The following is a 16790-nucleotide window of genomic DNA, read 5'->3' as shown; positions in this document are numbered from 1 at the left end:
TGAGCTCCAGGACTCTGGAAGTGCTAATGAGTGGTGGTGTGCATTTTGTTTATTTCCTTACAGTTCAATCTCTTAATCTTTTCCTAGCTGGACATATGTATAAACCTCTGTAATTACTGGAAGCTCCAGCCCTCAGTTCCCTCCTGGCTTTTAGACACCTCTGCTGCAGAGCAAATACAGCACATACACATCAAGATAGCCCCAGCAGCCCTCAGGGAAATCAAGTCCTGGTGAAACAGTCAGACCTGCTAGGGATTTATTATGGCAGGAATCAAACATCAGGAGCCCTCACTGTTAAAAGCTATTGCTAAGCTATCTCCATCCAGACAACAGCACTACAGTATCACTTCCCTTCTCCTGCTGTCAAGCGCATAAGACTCTGTGTGATCCTGGCAGTGCAGTCACGTCTTGCTTTCCTGTCTCCAATCTTTTCTTCTTCAAGCAAGGATACAGCAGCATATCTGAACACTACTGTTACTGTGAATAGGCAGACTGCTCATCCACCTTGGCCCTGATTAGCCTCTCTCGATGATGGATGCACAGCTGCCTTGATGCAAATACTTTGCAAATCTAGGCTAGCCCCTTAGCTAATTAAGCCATTTAATTAGATGAAATACGCTCTGCAAAAGAACAGAAATAACCTTCTCCTACAGTCAGTGAAATTACTTCCATAATATTGTTCATGAACTGAATGCATCAAAGCCAACTCCTTTCCTCATCTTTGCAGCAGTTATCCTTTTTCTGACTGTGCTTGTACTCATACTGTTGTCAGCCACAAGTGTAGCATAGCTTCTCCTGTAGCATTCATGTTTTCTAGCTGTCTCATTCTTTGTGTTTGTACAGAAGAGCACAGAAGGACGATCACAGCTCACAAACAGTGCCTACGCCTCTCCAGGGCAGCCCATTTCGATCCATAAACCTCCCAGAACCTGTACTGATCAATGAAGATTTTACAAGTCTTTTGCACAACGTGACTTATGAAAAAGGTAGGAAAGAGAATAGGTAAGTGCAGTGCCTTTCTTAGGAAAAAAGTCCAGAAAAGGTCACTAGATTAAGAGGGTACTGAGTTTTGCTCAGCTGCCAACAGCAGAAAGAGAATGGAGCTGCTCCTTGTAGCAGCATGGCTCCCAGGTCTGTGCACACAAGCCCACGTTGTGTGTCGAGAACTCAAGCATGGCTTTAACGCTGGCCTGGATTCAGGAGATGCTGCTCTGTGAAAGTTGCCCCCAAAGCCATTCCTCACTTACTCCAAGGAAAAAGGAACTAGGCTGGATCTTATCCCCTGTAACACTTGTGACATACACTCAACTGAACAGAAGCCCTGATGGAAATACTACAGCTTGTCAAGTTGTTTTCATGCTAGGGAGCAGGGCACAGAAGGGAGGATCACAGGGATTGGGCTGTCAGAGAACATCTAGTGTGGCAATAGGGGGACACTTGTGGTTGCTTAGGGTGGTAGGAGCTGGAACATACACACACTACTAGGGGCAACACTGTTCTTTGCTAGCTATGAAAGCTGCTGACCCTCAGGATTCAGGTTATACCTTGCTCCAGGAAAACAATGCCAACTGCTAAACGCTTGTGAAGTCTGGAATCAAAAAGAGGTGATGGGCCAGTGCCTTTTTTTCCTATAACTAACTTGGAGGGGCTGGGGGAGGAGTCTAAGCTTGTCTTTCACCTTCCTGCTCTACACAAGGAAGACACCAAAACCATACATACTTAAAATGTTAACAAAGGCACAGAGTCTGGAAGAAAACTCTGTACTGTCTTTTCCTCTGTTCAGCTCACCTTCTGCCCTTCCTTGAGCCCTCTCCCTTAAATCCCTCACTGCCCCTCTTTCTTTCCAGTCATCTCACCCCTCCATCACTCTTCAATAAGCTCTTTATCACCCTCAAATAGCAGCTGTGTCTCTATGTCAGGTATCAGTCCTTTTGTTCTGTCTGCTGGGTGTCATCTACCAAAGGGCACTTCCTGAGCAAGGACAAGCCACGATTACTCAGGCTCTAAGGTCAGACAGCAATGAGCACAACAGAAACCCCATGTTAGCCTGCCTAAAGGTGCTACTGACACAAAGATCGTGAGAAAAGCCACAACAAAACGGAGCAGCTTTTTCTCCCATGGAGGAACTAACAGGGATATTCCCACTCCTAAAATGTGAAGGGCTAGAGGATCTAACCACACTGACTGGGTTTGGAAGGAGGAAGCCTACTCTACAACTATCTTCTCTCATGTTTTCCTTTGCTTTTCAACAGTGTCTGACACCAGGATCATGCCGATAGGAGAAGGAAGTGTGAAAGTCCTAGGAGGTCCAGGTAGGAATAAACTGAACTGCTGAAAAAGAAATGATTCAATGACAACACTTACTTTACTTCACTCAGTAAACGTTTTGAGGGATGCATTTCTCAGGAACAACTTTCACACTTTGCCATGCATCTTCATTTTCATATTTGTAGCTGAGATGTCAGGGTAAATGTGCATCCCTGAAGCACCAAATAACTGGTGCAAATGCAAAGCATTGATGTTCAGCAGAAAAAGCCTTTTTGATGCTGCTACTTTTGCAGGCTGTAAGTGCCTTTGCAGAAAGGAAGAGTAGAGGCTTATTATGACAAAGAATAATTGGAGAGCCATTCTGCCACTTGGGAAGAGATGGCCTTTGCAGTGACTACATACTAGCAGATCTGTTGAAACAATTATTTACTCATCAGCTTCCAAACAGACCTCTCCTAGAGATGCCTGAATAGTAGCAGAGAAGTTTCTCCAGCAAAAAGAAAAATGAGTAATAACTTAGTGACAAACTTAATAAGGACGTGGTCCTGGCCAGCAAAAGGACACATGAGAACAACTGCCAGATGCCTGCACTGTTCACTTGAAGCATTTGCTGTTCATGATAGCTCTTCTTGAATCCACTTGAAGGAAAGAGAGAACAAACATTACAGAATGGTTCACTGCAACCCAAATTCAAAAGATTGTCATTAAAGCAATTTCAGACCAATGGCACTGATGTACCCTCTCCAGTACGTTCTCTGTGATTTAATAGCCTCAGACTACCAGTCCTGCTGCTTGCATGATCACTAATGAAAACTTTAAGAGCTATGACAATGTACACCCATTAAGAGGGACATTTGAATCTTAATTACAATGATACTTTTTTTCTTCCCACAATACCTTTCAGCCAACCTGTTGTATTACCAAGTCCTTAAATGTCCCAAAACCATAGAGTGCAACACACTGGGAACACGTATCTTATTTGGGCAGAAAATAAATGCTGGAAGAATGCAAACTTTGTTCTGCAGAAGGGCTCACCAGCTGCACTTCCATTTTTTGTCATAAATGAATTCCAAATGACTCCACCACCACTGAAGCACTGAGAATACTTCAGATTCCTTCTCCTTTAGATGGGTAACAATGCAGGTTTATCTACAGCTAGAGCATAATGAACTAACGTCAGCTAAGATGTCACACTCCATGCAGCTGTTTGTCATTGCAGGAGCAGCCATAGAGACAGAGGACAGCCTCAAGCCTTCGCTGACAGCAGATGGTCAGACAAAGGTGCATCTGCAATCAACAGTATGGAAGCAGCCCAAAGACACCAAGGACTGGGGAGATGAATACATTTCCAAAGAGCAACCAGAAAGAGGGAAAGACGTGGGCCAAAGCAGATACAGCTCAGCAGACAACATTATATGTGAACCCTCTTTGGCTGGTAAGGACAGAGGGGCACACAGCTGCACTCACTTGGCATGAGCTGCTAATCACCTTTTGCAGATGGAGACACATAAGGCAGTTTTCCCTGGTTGGAGGAAATGCCTCAGAGTCTCCTGTCTCCATGACTTCTGTTTTTTCTACTTGCTGGTTAGTTCTATCAGACAATACACAAATATGCTCTGCACTCCAGACACTCATGCCCCCTTCCAAGACTTGCCAGGTTCAGAATATTAGTAGGGCTGTTGACAGTGTAGCTAGTTATATGGGTAAAAAATACAACTTCTTGTTCTGTGGGAAACTGGATCTGAATCCTTGGCATGAGTTGTTTTGCTTCTGATGACTTGTTTTTTTTTTTCCCCAAACTCTTAGGGGGAAACTAGAACTCACAGGGCAGAACACATTTGCGTTGGAGCCTTCTTAGCAAGCAATGTGACTCCAATCATCCCTGGAGCACACTGTAGCATGAGGCTACAACTTGGTATTTTGGGTAAAGCTAACACAAACACAGGACGTTGATCTTCTCTGCAGCAGTTTCTCTTCATGATTTAATGCCAGATCCCCAGGGGAAATGCACTCCAACATAAGGGAGGCTGTCCTTGAGGTCAGCATTTCCTTACTTTTTTAAACTTAAACATTATTTTCTGGAAGCCAAAAGGCAGAACATCGCTTTGGAGCTGCTGGAGTCAGAGAGGAAGTATGTCATCAACCTTTCCCTTATCCTGAAGATCAAGGCAACGTTGCAAGGACCAGATATGAAAAGGAGCACCAAAGAGAGAAGGTATTTCCGTTTAGTGTGCTCTCTCTTTTGGGGAATTTTCTTCAGTCTGTTTTTTCTGATTCACCCTCTCTCCTGCTTTTCTTTTATCCACACAGAGATCTTTAAACACTTATAAGTCATTTCTTGTTAAAAACTGGAGGCACTGAAAGGTCTTTGCTGCGATTAAAGACTTTCCTGCCTGTCTTTACATCCCAAACCCTTCCATAACCACTTCAGTCTCCTGGGTCTTATCAGTCTTCTTTTCCTCCTTCACATTTGTCCTGCCTGAGTGGGAACAAAGCTTGTGCATGTACTGCTTCTCCCAGTCTACAGGTTAATGTAGGTAATAAGCCCCTTGCCAGTAGCTGCCATTCATCAAGTATCAATATGTACACACAACTCGCATGTATTTACATAGATATATGAAATCTGTGGGACTGACCTAGGTCCCACAATTCAAAACAGTTTTTTTGCTACATTATTTCCCATGAGGAGATAGTTCTTACAGTTCTCCCCATTCCTCAGTTTTAGCCAGGGAGTTCCCAGTCCTGAGCACACCTGTGGTGCCAATTGCATGGTAGCTCTCTTTTTCTCCTCTATTCACCATCCCTGGGAGTCATTTGACCAAAGTCCACTGTGGAACACGTAGTTGATGTGGACTCAGTTAAGCAGTTTCGTGACAGATAATACAAACTGTAATGTGATAGTTTCAAGTTTGTTTTTACTTTTACTCTTTTTCTCCCTGCGAACTTCTCATCTGAAAACACTTTGATATTTGATATCATCCTGATTATGGATGAGATCAGGACAAAATAACAGAAAGGAAGTAGGGCATTTTGACCAATATTGCATCAAAGGGCTTGACAAATGATGCAGTGTACAAATCTGGGAAGCATTCCTCCAAGCACCCTATGGGATGGCTCACAATCACAGTCCTGCTCCATTAGCCACAGAAGTCTGGGCTTTTCAGTTCTGCAAATTCCAGCCAGCTACACAGTATATTGGAGAGCCGGCCTAAGAAACCTTCAAAACACCCAATAATAGTCCACTGGAGAAGGTACCTGTATGTACGTAGCAGCCTGCTACAGCCCTGTACATAACAAGGCTTCTTGGTGCAGGCAAGCCCAGGAAGGCTTCCAGGTGTAAAGCAAGCCCATGCTGACCGCCCATGAATGCAAACTTCAGCAGTGCATGCTTAAGGCTGAGCTTGTGCTCTCTGTAACCAGTCTGATATTGCCTCCTTTCAGTTTCTTCCCCAATTCTTTGCGGTACCTGGTCCAGCAGCATGTCGATTTACTTCACGCTCTCCAGGAGCGAGTGCTGAGCTGGCCACGCCAAGGAATTCTAGGTGACATCTTCCTGAAGTTAACAAATGATGAGGTATGTTATACAATCTCTGGACTCTTCTGTTGTGATGCATGACAAGGTGCTGATGGCCCATCAGTGAGCCAAGACAGAAGAGCAGCAGAATGGCAGTACTGTGAAGCTGCAGCTACAGCAATGCCTTTCTGCCACTCTCTGTTAAGTGCAGCCCCAGTACACGGTAGCCCCCTCTGGTTGCAGCTCCTCTTGGTCAGGATATCCACATGCCAGACCCACCTGGAGCTCCACAGGGCCACAGCACAGTGCAACGATGATAACACATTGACAAAGATGAACAATAACACATAATATTAATGCATGAATCCCAGACCTGGCTGGAGAAGCCACATGTGAGCCTTGACAGCTTAGGTGTCTGTATTCACAGTGGAGGTGTGAAAAGAGCCTAAATTTTTCATACATTCCTCTCCTCCAATATATTTTGCTCAGTTTTGATAAGCAGGTAGGCAGGTCTCATTCTACATTGGTTTGTAGCTCCCAGTAAAACAGCCCCGTCACTGTTGTGTTACAATGTCTATTTCTCCAGAGGCAAAGCCTCTCCTTTTCAAGGTGAAGGGTTCTGCCCAAACCACAGCAGGAACTTTCCTAGAAAGATGTGTAAAAACTGCTCTGATGCTTTATGAATTTTAAGACTCATAAGAAAAGCTTCTTCCTCACCAGCCTCCCAACATCTCCTGCCTGCTCTGGTGTTTTACACATTGTGCTCAACAGCTGATCCATCTTACTAAATAAGCCTCTCTTATGAAATCCAGAGCCCTGAAGCTCTGCACAGTTAGTAGCTCTGCTGCAATCATGAGCTCCCAGGAGTGACAGGGGAGTCAACAGTTTATTGTGCTGGCTGTCTCTGTGACAAATATTTCTCTTGAGTTTCTTTGTTCTTTTTGTTGTTTTTATTTTTCCCCTGTTTATAAGAACAATTTTCTGGACTACTACGTTGCTTACCTGAGGGACCTGCCAGAATGCATCTCCCTAATCCACGTGGTGATCTTGAAGGAGGTAAACTTCCTGCCTGCTTCACAGATGCATAACAGTAACGTGCATGCTTGGCTTTCTTCCTGCTGTGCTTTCCCAAGAAAGGACTTTACTGCAAATCTAGTTGTTCTGTCATCAATGTCAGTTTCCTGAATGTCTCCATGGCTGACAGGCTCCTACAAAAAGCAGCTTTAACACAGTAACTGCTGTGTGTAATGAAAACTGTATTTACACTGAGACAGAGAACCTCTGATCAAACCATGCGCACGCTATCCAGACCTGCTCTGGCTGAACAGAATGTCTCTGACGCAGAAATTGTCCAAACAGGGACACCAAGACTGAGGCTGTAAGTGCTGAAGTGCTTCTTGAGGGAGAAAACACCCTGAACTTCTCAACTTTAGACATCTGGTCTCTCACATTATTAATTCTTGGTTTAAACGAGGGAAGTTAAAAATAAATAAAGGTAGTTTTAAAGTGCAGGAAGTAAACCACAGTAACTTCCTTCCAAGACATCCTAAGAAGTCAATCTCATTTTGTTCAGTTCTGTTTGGGACTTCATTGTGAACAGCAGCGTCTACCTAGGCCTTGCACACAAACTGACTAGCATGCCTCAGATATACACCCCTGCTTAATAATGCCGAGTGTCTCCTGCAAATAATCCTCTGCTATTGCTTGTGGAAGAGTGAAGATCACTGCATTATCACAAGCAACCACCACTTGCCTGCTGTGCTTCTGTGAACTGCTGTAACCACTTATGGTAAAGCACTTGTTAACGCCCAGAACTATCTGAAAGCAGACGTTTCATGGATGAGAGAGACTCTGAAGGTGCTTTCTCTATTTCAGGTAGAAGAAGAAATCAAATCCGATCTCTACATTCTGTTCTTCCATATAGTCCAGCGAATCCCTGAATACCTAATTCATCTACAGGTAGGGTCCCAGGATGGAAACTGCCGTGCTTAACCCTTATAACAACACATGACTTAACTCAGAACTGGGACACGGGTCTGTGCATCTACAGGGCTTCTGGCTAACTCAGCAGGCTCTGTAAAGGAAAAACGACCAACCACCACCACCAAAAATGAAAAGAAAAGCCAGCTGACAGTGCCTGATTTTCATTTCATACCTGAAATGTTTTTCTGTTTGCCATTTTTGCCATTTGACCTGACAGAACCAAGCCTTCCCCTGGGAAGCCAAAAGTTTTGTAATTAACTCCAGTAAGAGAGCTAGCCTCCTTGCTGAGTTGTCCACATGCATTTTAGCTTTTGACGACTAAGGCTAGGAGTTAAGAAATTTTCTTATGCAGAGCTTGCTTAAAAACACAGTTTTGCTTCACAGGAGGATAATCTGAATTGTACTGAAACATTTCAAAGAAGGCAAATGTCACAGAGCCCTATAAAAACCAAGAGATTGGTTTACTTCTCCAATACTAAGCTCAACCAGTGGATCACCCCCATCTCCCACGGTTACATTTATGGTGGTCACTCATGTATTTGCACTGTAACAGTAGATTGCAGGCCCTGTCCAAGTCTTTCAGAAACTGGTGCTGCCTAGAAAAGCTCCCACAGCACGTAAGGCAATGTCGTGTGCTCCACAGTGTTAATTCACAGTCCCAAAAAGCACCTTTTCCCCAGTAAGGGCAAGGATGTCCTTCAAACTGCCTACTCTCCTCTGTGCCCCAGAATGTCCTGAAGTTCACGGAGCAAGAGCATCCTGATTATTACCTGCTGCTGGTGTGTGTGCAGCGTCTCCGGGTCTTCATCTCACACTACAGCCTCCTCTTCCAATGCAATGAAGATCTGCTTATACAGAAGAGGAAAAAACTGAAGAAGTAAGCACAACAACAGCTCATTCTCTCAATTACAAGGGAAGGGGAGGTGTGAGGCCAGCCCAGTAGCACAGGGCTTTTGTCCTAGACCAACAGTACATTACCCACTTGAAATAAAACTAAGCCCTGTGCATATGAATGCTGGAAAAAAACCACTATTGCCATTTGTCCTTCAAACTGAGGTCAGATTTGCTGTGAGCCTTTCCAGCTAAGTTAAATGAAACAGTTTAATCTTTCTATAGAAGCCAACATGCATTACAACATTGCCATTGCTTTAGGGAACCAAAAGTTGGCCCCCAGCAGGAGAGTACATTGAAATTAGCTGCCTCAGCAGGTCAGGGTATAGGTGAACGCCCAGCCCATGTCCTGAAGCCCATTACAGGCTAAGCAAAAGATAGAGAGAGTAGTGCTTTCTGTTTTTACTGGGGGAGGGAAAAAATAATCCATAATTGCTGGGAAGGGGTTGTTTTTAAGGGAGGCATTAAGAATGGGACAGGAAGCAGAACCCCTTGCTGACTGGGATAGACAAGGTGGAATAGATCCTTCCTCTGGGTGGGAAGAGATGCATGGGAATATTAAGGACCCTTCCAGCCCTGTTTTCTTTGATCTTACTTGCTCGTGCTCATTCCCTGCCTTATTTCTTAGCACGACGATGGATTTCTCCTCCCTCAGGTCGTCCCTGGTGAAGCTGTACAAAGGTCTCACTTCCCAGTGTACGAGCCAAGAGGTTTCTCCAACACCCAGCACAGCCTCTATCCGTGACAGCGGGATTCACTCCGAAGAGGCAATGCAGTCATTCCAACCAGCACCTTCCTCTGGCACGACAACCCCGTAAGCCATATTGTCCTAGCAGAAGGCTTTCAAAGCAGGCTGAAAACTCTTTCCTCACCCATATACTATGCCAGTGACACTCTCTAGTAGACTGCCATTTCCAACACTGCTCCCTGTGTACATGCAGAGATGAAGGGCTGGCTATCTCCTTCCTGCTATCCACTGCCATGGCTTACTAGCAGGCAGTGGTTCAGAACTCTACCCACAGTTGCCAGTGCTCTTGCTAGCTGTCTGCATACTGGGGAGGACATGTATTTGGTAAGGATGGCATCAATGTGCAAAGCTGCACTTTGTGTTATTCACTGCTGTCAGCATCACAAAAGCTAGGGAACATGACCAAGGATTCTGGCAAGTAAAAAAGGTGTCTTTTTATACAATGAAACCCACTATCACAAGACATGAGCCCATGTAAGTTCAGAAAGTTACAACAATAATTAAAAGAACCCTGTATTCTTTGGCCATTGAGAGTTGCCAGAAGAGATAATGAATACTAGCACACTAAGACTTGACTATTTCTTACGTAACCAATTTGTGGCTGTTGTGCTTTCTTACGTTATTTAACAAGAGTTTGGCTCTATCTTTCTCAGCGTCCCTCAAGTAGTAGTATTGTTAGATCAAGCTTTAGCCTCCTTTTCCCCAGACTACCCAAACCAATCTTCTTTCTGCCCAAAGTCACTCCAGGCTCCTGCCTTGGGAGCCTCAGCTGACACCTCCCCACCTTCCCTACATGAATCTCAAACCAGGAATCCAAGATGGGCCTGGATGGGACCTCATCAGCACTGAGCAGAGGTGGGGGAAAAACAGCTCCCCAAATGCTGCCAGACATGTAGCTCATAACACAGCTCTGGACAAGGTCTGCATCCTCTGATGCAAACTCTATAAGAGCTCTCCAAGTATTCCCAAAACACTCCTGGGGACAGAGTTCCACCACAAGAGAGGAACCTAAACCATCTAAAAAGAAAGTCAGACCACAGGAAAATAAGACATAGCCCCACTACAAAAAAAGGGGAAGGAGAGTAAAAATTGAGAATGAGGATGAACAGGAGAAAGAAGCACCAGTTGGTATTTCCTCTGTGTTTTTATACATTTTTTTTTTAATGGTTTACATTAAAATGTCAGTGAAAGTCCTTAGACAAGGACTTCCACCCTGTCTGTGGAAGCTCGCTCCTGCTAACCTAGCTAGGTGATTTTTAGTAGCAGCAGCAACGTTACTCTTCTCCAACATATTAAAACAATTTGGGGTCATAAAGCCAAGAGAACTGGGTGGGAGTAAGGTGGGGAGAGATGTTTCTGTAGTCCTCCAGTATTCCACTTTCTTCTGTTTTTTTTTTTTTTTCTTTTTCTTATTTTAAGGCATTTGTTGCCTCAGATGAAGAAACCTCAGCCAACTGTCCTGGAGAACATCCAGGCTGTAAAGCCCCCCGACTGGGAAATGGAAAGCAGAAAACACGAGAGGCCAGAGAACATCCTTGCATCCTCTCAGCTCACTGAGCAGGAACTTAAGGCTCTGACAGCTCCTTTACAATCCATCCCTGAAATGGAGTATGAAGCACCCCCTGCCGATGCGGTGGGAAACCCAGAGAGAGCCATCAGGACCTCTGTGGAGCTGCTGCAGGATGCGAGGAACTTTGCGCCAAGCTATGAAGAGTTTGATTACCCTGGGGAAGTCTTCACCATGCCAGGTCCCTATGAAGATGATACTTTCCAAAATCTTGCTCTCTTTGAGAATTGCTCCCCAGCCTCCTCAGAATCCAGCTTAGACATTTGTTTCCTTAGGCCTGTTAACTTCACATCAGAACCAGAGAGGACAGATCATGCCTTACAGCCACTGCCTAAGAGCAGTACTCCTGTGAGCAGCAGCACTTACAAGCGTGAGATGTTCCACAGCAAAGGCAAGCAGCTGAGCAGGTCTCTGAAGGAGCTGCCGAGGAGCGCTGAGGGCGTGAGCTCCAGACTCTACAGCACACGGAGCAGCAGTGGGAGCCGGCTGCAGCAGAAGCAGGAGAGGAATGTCCAGCCTCACTTGATCTCAGCCTCATCTCGAAGCTCCCAAAGGAGCTACTTCCCCCCACAGAGAGGAGCGGGTGAAAAACCAAGCTTTTTGGAAGTAAGGAGGCTTAAATAGGAGGAGGAAAAAAAAAAAAAAAAGGCACATGGTGGTGCAGAAGCAGCAAGATAAAGATCTGAGATTCAGTTAGGGCAGAACTTGCCAAACTAGCTTCCAAGTTCACACATTCAAAGCCCTCATTTGCATGTATGTGCCCAAGGGAGGGAACACAACACAGGACAGCTGCTTTTCAAACACATCTTCCCCATGGACAAACATGGGCTTGAGGCACTCAGCTGGCTAAGTGACAGTGAGACCACTCTTGAGAGGAGCTAGCCTCTCATGCATCTCTAGCTGTCACTGAGCTTCCCCCATGAGAAAATGTTCTACCTCATCAGGGTCGTTAAGCATGCGCAAAACGGTTCAAAATGAATAGAGGATGGCACCCAGTTAAAAAGGTGTCTTCTAACCTGCTACAAGGAGAGCTGGGTTGAGAAAACCGATGGATTTAGTATCAGATCCTCATTTGGTACAAACCAGGATGACTCTGCTGAGCTCAAACCATTTATTCCTCTAAGGATCTGGTCCATCGGTTTTGCTGCACCTGTGTTTGTTGGTGAACCAGTAAGTCTACGGAAAATCGGGCAGGGCCCAGCAACCATGTCCCTGTCCCTCAGACAGCCACTGACACAGTAGGCAGCACTCCAGCTCTTCAGGGACATGCAGATACAGCAGGAATGTCTCTGTAGCTTGCAGTGCCTATTCAGTCAGCTTTGGGCTTGTGCAGTCAGGGAAGAAAACCCCAAATGGACATCCAAGCCCCATTTGAGGCTTCTTCGAGAAGGGGCTGAGAGTGCTGTGATGTCCTTAGTACACTTCCTCAGTGACACCTAGAGAAACACCTACCTGCTCAAACAAGACAAGATGCAGATGAGTGTGTAAATGCAGATAATGATAGAAGGATATTTCCAACAATCTGTCTGGAAAGGCAGTAGGGAAACTTCAAAAGAGAAAAAAAAAAAGAGTGAATAAAGGAGGTGGTAGAACAGGGTGACAAGGCAAAGAAGAGCTGTGGGACACAGCCTGCTCAGAAACAACAGCCTGTGGGCTGCCTGGCACTCATATGCACAGATCTATGCCCCACAGCAGGGTGCAGATAGGGAGCAAGTCCCAAATCACAGGTCACGTTCATCCCCACAGAGCAATAGAGAGACCACTGTGCGGTGGTGGACAGAACAGTCCCCAGAGCAACACTGAGGGGAACTCCGCTCTCTCCTGAAAGGGGAAGAGATATTTTAAAGGCGTATTACCACAATGTGTGTGTGCTACCAAAGCTTCCTGCACCACAGATGTAAAACCAGGGAGCAGCAGAGTCAACAGAAGAGTCTTTCACATCGTTATCAACTCAGGAAGCCTCCCAGTCCTGGGGTAAAGAGCTCATGAGCAAGGAGGAGTTGGGAAGAACCTACTCCTTCAACTCCTCATGCTGGCTTGCACCCTTGCTGACAAAAGAAGGGGCTAGTAAGACCACCTAAACCAAAATCTAGCAAGGAAGGCTCCAGTTCCCTCTAAGAGTGCTTCTCTCTCCAGTCCTCTGCCAATGCCTCAGATTCAGAGCCAGCAACAAGCTCTATGTAGAGGTACCAATGCTGCTGAGGCCCAAGTGATGCATTGTCTCCCAACCTTGCCAGCACCTCCTGACCCACCAAGTCCCTCCTAGCAGAGAGAGAGAAAAAAAGAGAAGGGGACAAGGATGTGAGGTTGCAAATGCTGGTTAAATTGTCTTTTCCCTTTTAGGAGCTCCATGCAGAAGACAACACCAGGTTCTGCCAGAAGGATGACAATGAGCAAACATCCTTCAGCGACCACAACCCACGGCACGAACCCAAAGGGGGTTTCCGGAGCTCCTTCCGCAAGCTCTTCAAAAAGAAATAAGCAGCCCCAAGAAAGGCAGGCCACAGCCCAAGCGCAACAGTACTTCCCTGGGTCCCTAAGGGTGGAGACAGACAGCAAGGTTCTGAGATGTCCCCTGATATAATAGGTGGAGGGATGGGAGAGAAGACTGTCACAAATGCATCCTGCTCTTCCTAGCACAGGGGAGGGCCAGGCTATGGGTTCAAGCAAAGCTCAGCCAGCAGATCCAGTAAGCAGAGGAATTCGCTAGCTTTTACTCCTGCCTAATTTTCTTCAGAGTTTTGGAAAGCTTGGGCCAAATACCTCCATGTTCTCCTCCCCGTCTTCCCCCAAAACTGTTTTTTTCTGCCATAGATCTTCACTCTTCCAAATTCAAGCCAGGACTAGTTCAAGCTCACCCACAACAGACAGGTGCCTTGGCATCCGGGCCAGAAGTCCAAAATTCTTTTCTTTCCTCCACTTCCTGAAGAAAAAACACTACTGAAGATGTCTTCCAGAAGGCCAGATTACACTATCCAGCTGGTTTGAGAAGGTCTAATAAGCATCAGCTGAAGCACCTGGATTTTATTCTTCTTAATCAGCACTGTCTTTTCTTTTGGACTGAAATCCTCTTCCACCTTTTAATCAACATGCTGTTTATCAAACTGCCTCCTACTGTACAAATCTCTGCTCTTGCTGTCAGAATTGCCCAGGTCTCCATGCAGGGGACACAGGCTGAGCACAGGGCCTGCCACAAGAGACAAAGACTCTTCCACTCTCTACACTCACCATGGATTGACGCAGATACTGACACAGTCGACTAGCATCGTGGCTCCTGATCTGCAGTACATCTTAAGAGCATTCGGCCAGCTCTTTTTGACCTGACACCACTTTACAAGCCCCAGCACATGAAGCACCCCGCTTTGGAGCAGATCTTCTAGAAAAAAATTGACACACAAGGGCAGGAAAGACAATGGTGCCCCATTTTTAAGTCACAGCATTCCTTCAGGTGCAAGGACACTTCCTCCCACAACAAAGCCACATGCATGTCCCACCCACATCTCAAAGGACAAACCCTCAGCAGTATTGTTCTCTGGACAAGCCTACAGATTCTGTTAAAAATACAATAAGGAAAGGGAATCAAAGCCCTCTGGCCTACAGCTCTCCCACAGTATTAACTGACTGCCCTTTCTTTTTCCTCCTCTGCTGGAGGAAAGAGGTAGCTGGAAAAAGGGTCATTTCAGCTAAAACAAAAGTAATTTCTTATTACAATCAAAGTTTTCTCAGCATTTTGAGAAAGTGACTAGGATAAAACTTCAGGGATTAAAATGTTTCAGCCTATGTCTGCTCGTTAGACTTTACTGCGGCCAAACTGCACTGAGAAATCCAATTCTCCTTCTGAAAAGCAAGAAGGTATCTTCTTGGGCTTTTTCCTTTATCTTCTGCATTAAAAAAAAAAAAAAAACCAACAAACCCAAACCTCCCCAAAACAGTTAAAAGTTTTTAATTACAGAAACAATTCAATCTCTTTCCCTCTCCCTCACACTTCATTATATTATCAGTTCTTTGATCTCTCCCAGCTGAAGTGGCTCCACACTGACCAGCCACGACATCACCAAGACCCTCCTAGGACTTTCAGAGGTGCCAACCCAGACAATGCATTCACTAGAAAGAGATATGAAAGAAGAGCCAGGTACTTGTAACTGAGCCATCAAAGCCTGTTTGTTTTGCAAAGAAATAGTTAGAATTGATGGCTATTACTTCTATAGACAGGTCTACTTGTTTGTCCATGGAACCAGAGTTTTATCACAATGGATGGGTTTCCTTTCCCACCCTGCCCTGCCAAGATGTAGGTAAATATATCAGGAAAGGAGATGAGGAAAGGAAGAAGGAAGACAAAAGGCTGGAAATACATGAGCAGATGTATGCATAGTCTTGGTAGCTAGTAAAATGTGCAACTGCCCATCTCCACTCAGAGCATTCAGTCACAAGCTCTGGGGACACACACAGTGTCTGTGCCAGTAAGGGGCTCTCAGAAACACTGCTAAGCACTTTGCTGCCCTAGCCACAAGTGGTTGCTCAGAGGCCACTGATAAGAACTGCTACACATACCACCTAGTGTGGCTCTCCCTTTTCTGTACAGACAAAAGCAAAGCAGTGAATACTTTCTGTGACACCTGACACCCCTCGCCTTGGGGATGACTACATAGTGTTAGTCTTTAAAGAGATGGTGGGTTTGGAGACTGTGGTAACCATGGCATAAGAACATCCCAAAGAATTATTTGCATTTTAAATTTTAGGCCTGTAATGCACTAATGCTCTCAAGGGCTCTGATTCTTATATATCTGGGTAGCACATATAGAGATTTCTACTCTTCATAGAAGAAACTTGCTCCTCCACACTTGCCAGGCAGATGTCAGGCCAAAAAGAGGGCAAAGAGGAAAACCCGTGTTCTAAAATGTGTAAGAATTCCTTCCAAAGTGGCAGACCCTTGCTTGTAAAATGCATATGGATTCTAGCTTCTGTTTTAGTCATTTAAGGCATGGTCAGAATTGATGGTTATTATTTCTGATTCTGTAAGAGTTCTTACTCACAGGCCTATACTCATCATTTGAGATGTCCTGAGTATTTCCTTGTAACTGCTCAGAATCTGCAAAATGTAAATAAAACCAGTGAATAAAGCTCAGCACCACAAAAGGTGCCTCTTGCAGAATGCAACCCAACTTCACCTTTAGTACATGTGCGCTCTGGATTATTTTAATTTCTTTGCCAAATAAACGTTGCTTTTAAATAATGCTGTTCTCTTTTTTGCACTGACTCAGCTGTAAGACTGCATCCGTTAAAAGGAGAAACCTCCAGTCCCTTCCCAAGGTAACAATACTGACAAAACTCCATTCCTTTGTGCACACGGTATCATAAGGAGATTGTTTCCATACACCTCACCTCAAGACTCTTAGCCAGCACTCAGCTGTGAAGCCCTCGCTCCCTCTACAGCTTCTGGTCAAGATCTGACTGATCCCATTTGCTGGTGCAGCTCTGAATGACATTACCTCAACGCCATCTCTTTCTACTGCTTCTGTTACAGACACACAAGCCTTCACAAAAGAAATCCCACAGGCGTCCTCCACTGCCATACACACCACTGTAATTTCAACTACCCTCCTCAGCAAGAGATCTTAGCGTATTCCTGTAAATCACAAACATGTCACATACAAAGTTCTTGTCCAAAATTTAATTCCATTTCTGTCCAAACCAATGACACCACAAACAGGGGCACCTCAGTTCCTGGTGCTCACACCTCCCATCACACAGCACCTGCAGGCAGCCTTGCATCACTCAGGGACAGCGGTCTCAGAGACAAGAACATACCAGCTGAGTTT

The 16790-nt window shown here is 45.2% G+C and overlaps 1 protein-coding gene across 5 annotated transcripts in view; it reads left to right on the top strand.

Annotated features, from left to right (window-relative positions):
• ARHGEF33 (Rho guanine nucleotide exchange factor 33) overlaps nucleotides 1–16171 on the top strand; it is a 31366-nt gene extending 15195 nt beyond the window's left edge. For 4 of the 5 annotated variants that reach the window (XM_048937265.1, XM_048937263.1, XM_048937261.1 and 1 more), the window contains 11 exons: nucleotides 844–986; nucleotides 2253–2312; nucleotides 3488–3703; nucleotides 4354–4483; nucleotides 5710–5842; nucleotides 6755–6838; nucleotides 7658–7741; nucleotides 8494–8642; nucleotides 9285–9470; nucleotides 10824–11577; nucleotides 13315–16171. In XM_048937265.1, coding sequence (XP_048793222.1) covers nucleotides 844–986; nucleotides 2253–2312; nucleotides 3488–3703; nucleotides 4354–4483; nucleotides 5710–5842; nucleotides 6755–6838; nucleotides 7658–7741; nucleotides 8494–8642; nucleotides 9285–9470; nucleotides 10824–11577; nucleotides 13315–13452 — 2077 coding nt within the window. In that variant the 3' untranslated portion in view covers nucleotides 13453–16171. The remainder of the gene's footprint in view (nucleotides 1–843; nucleotides 987–2252; nucleotides 2313–3487; nucleotides 3704–4353; nucleotides 4484–5709; nucleotides 5843–6754; nucleotides 6839–7657; nucleotides 7742–8493; nucleotides 8643–9284; nucleotides 9471–10823; nucleotides 11578–13314) is intronic. The other variant, XM_048937262.1, reaches the window with a different exon arrangement.
• The last annotated feature ends 619 nt before the right edge of the window (nucleotides 16172–16790 follow it).

Source organism: Lagopus muta, chromosome 2, assembly GCF_023343835.1.
Source record: "Lagopus muta isolate bLagMut1 chromosome 2, bLagMut1 primary, whole genome shotgun sequence".
Lineage (NCBI taxonomy): Eukaryota > Metazoa > Chordata > Aves > Galliformes > Phasianidae > Lagopus > Lagopus muta.
Note: the sequence above shows the minus strand (reverse complement) of the source record. Positions and strands in the feature narration are given on the sequence as shown.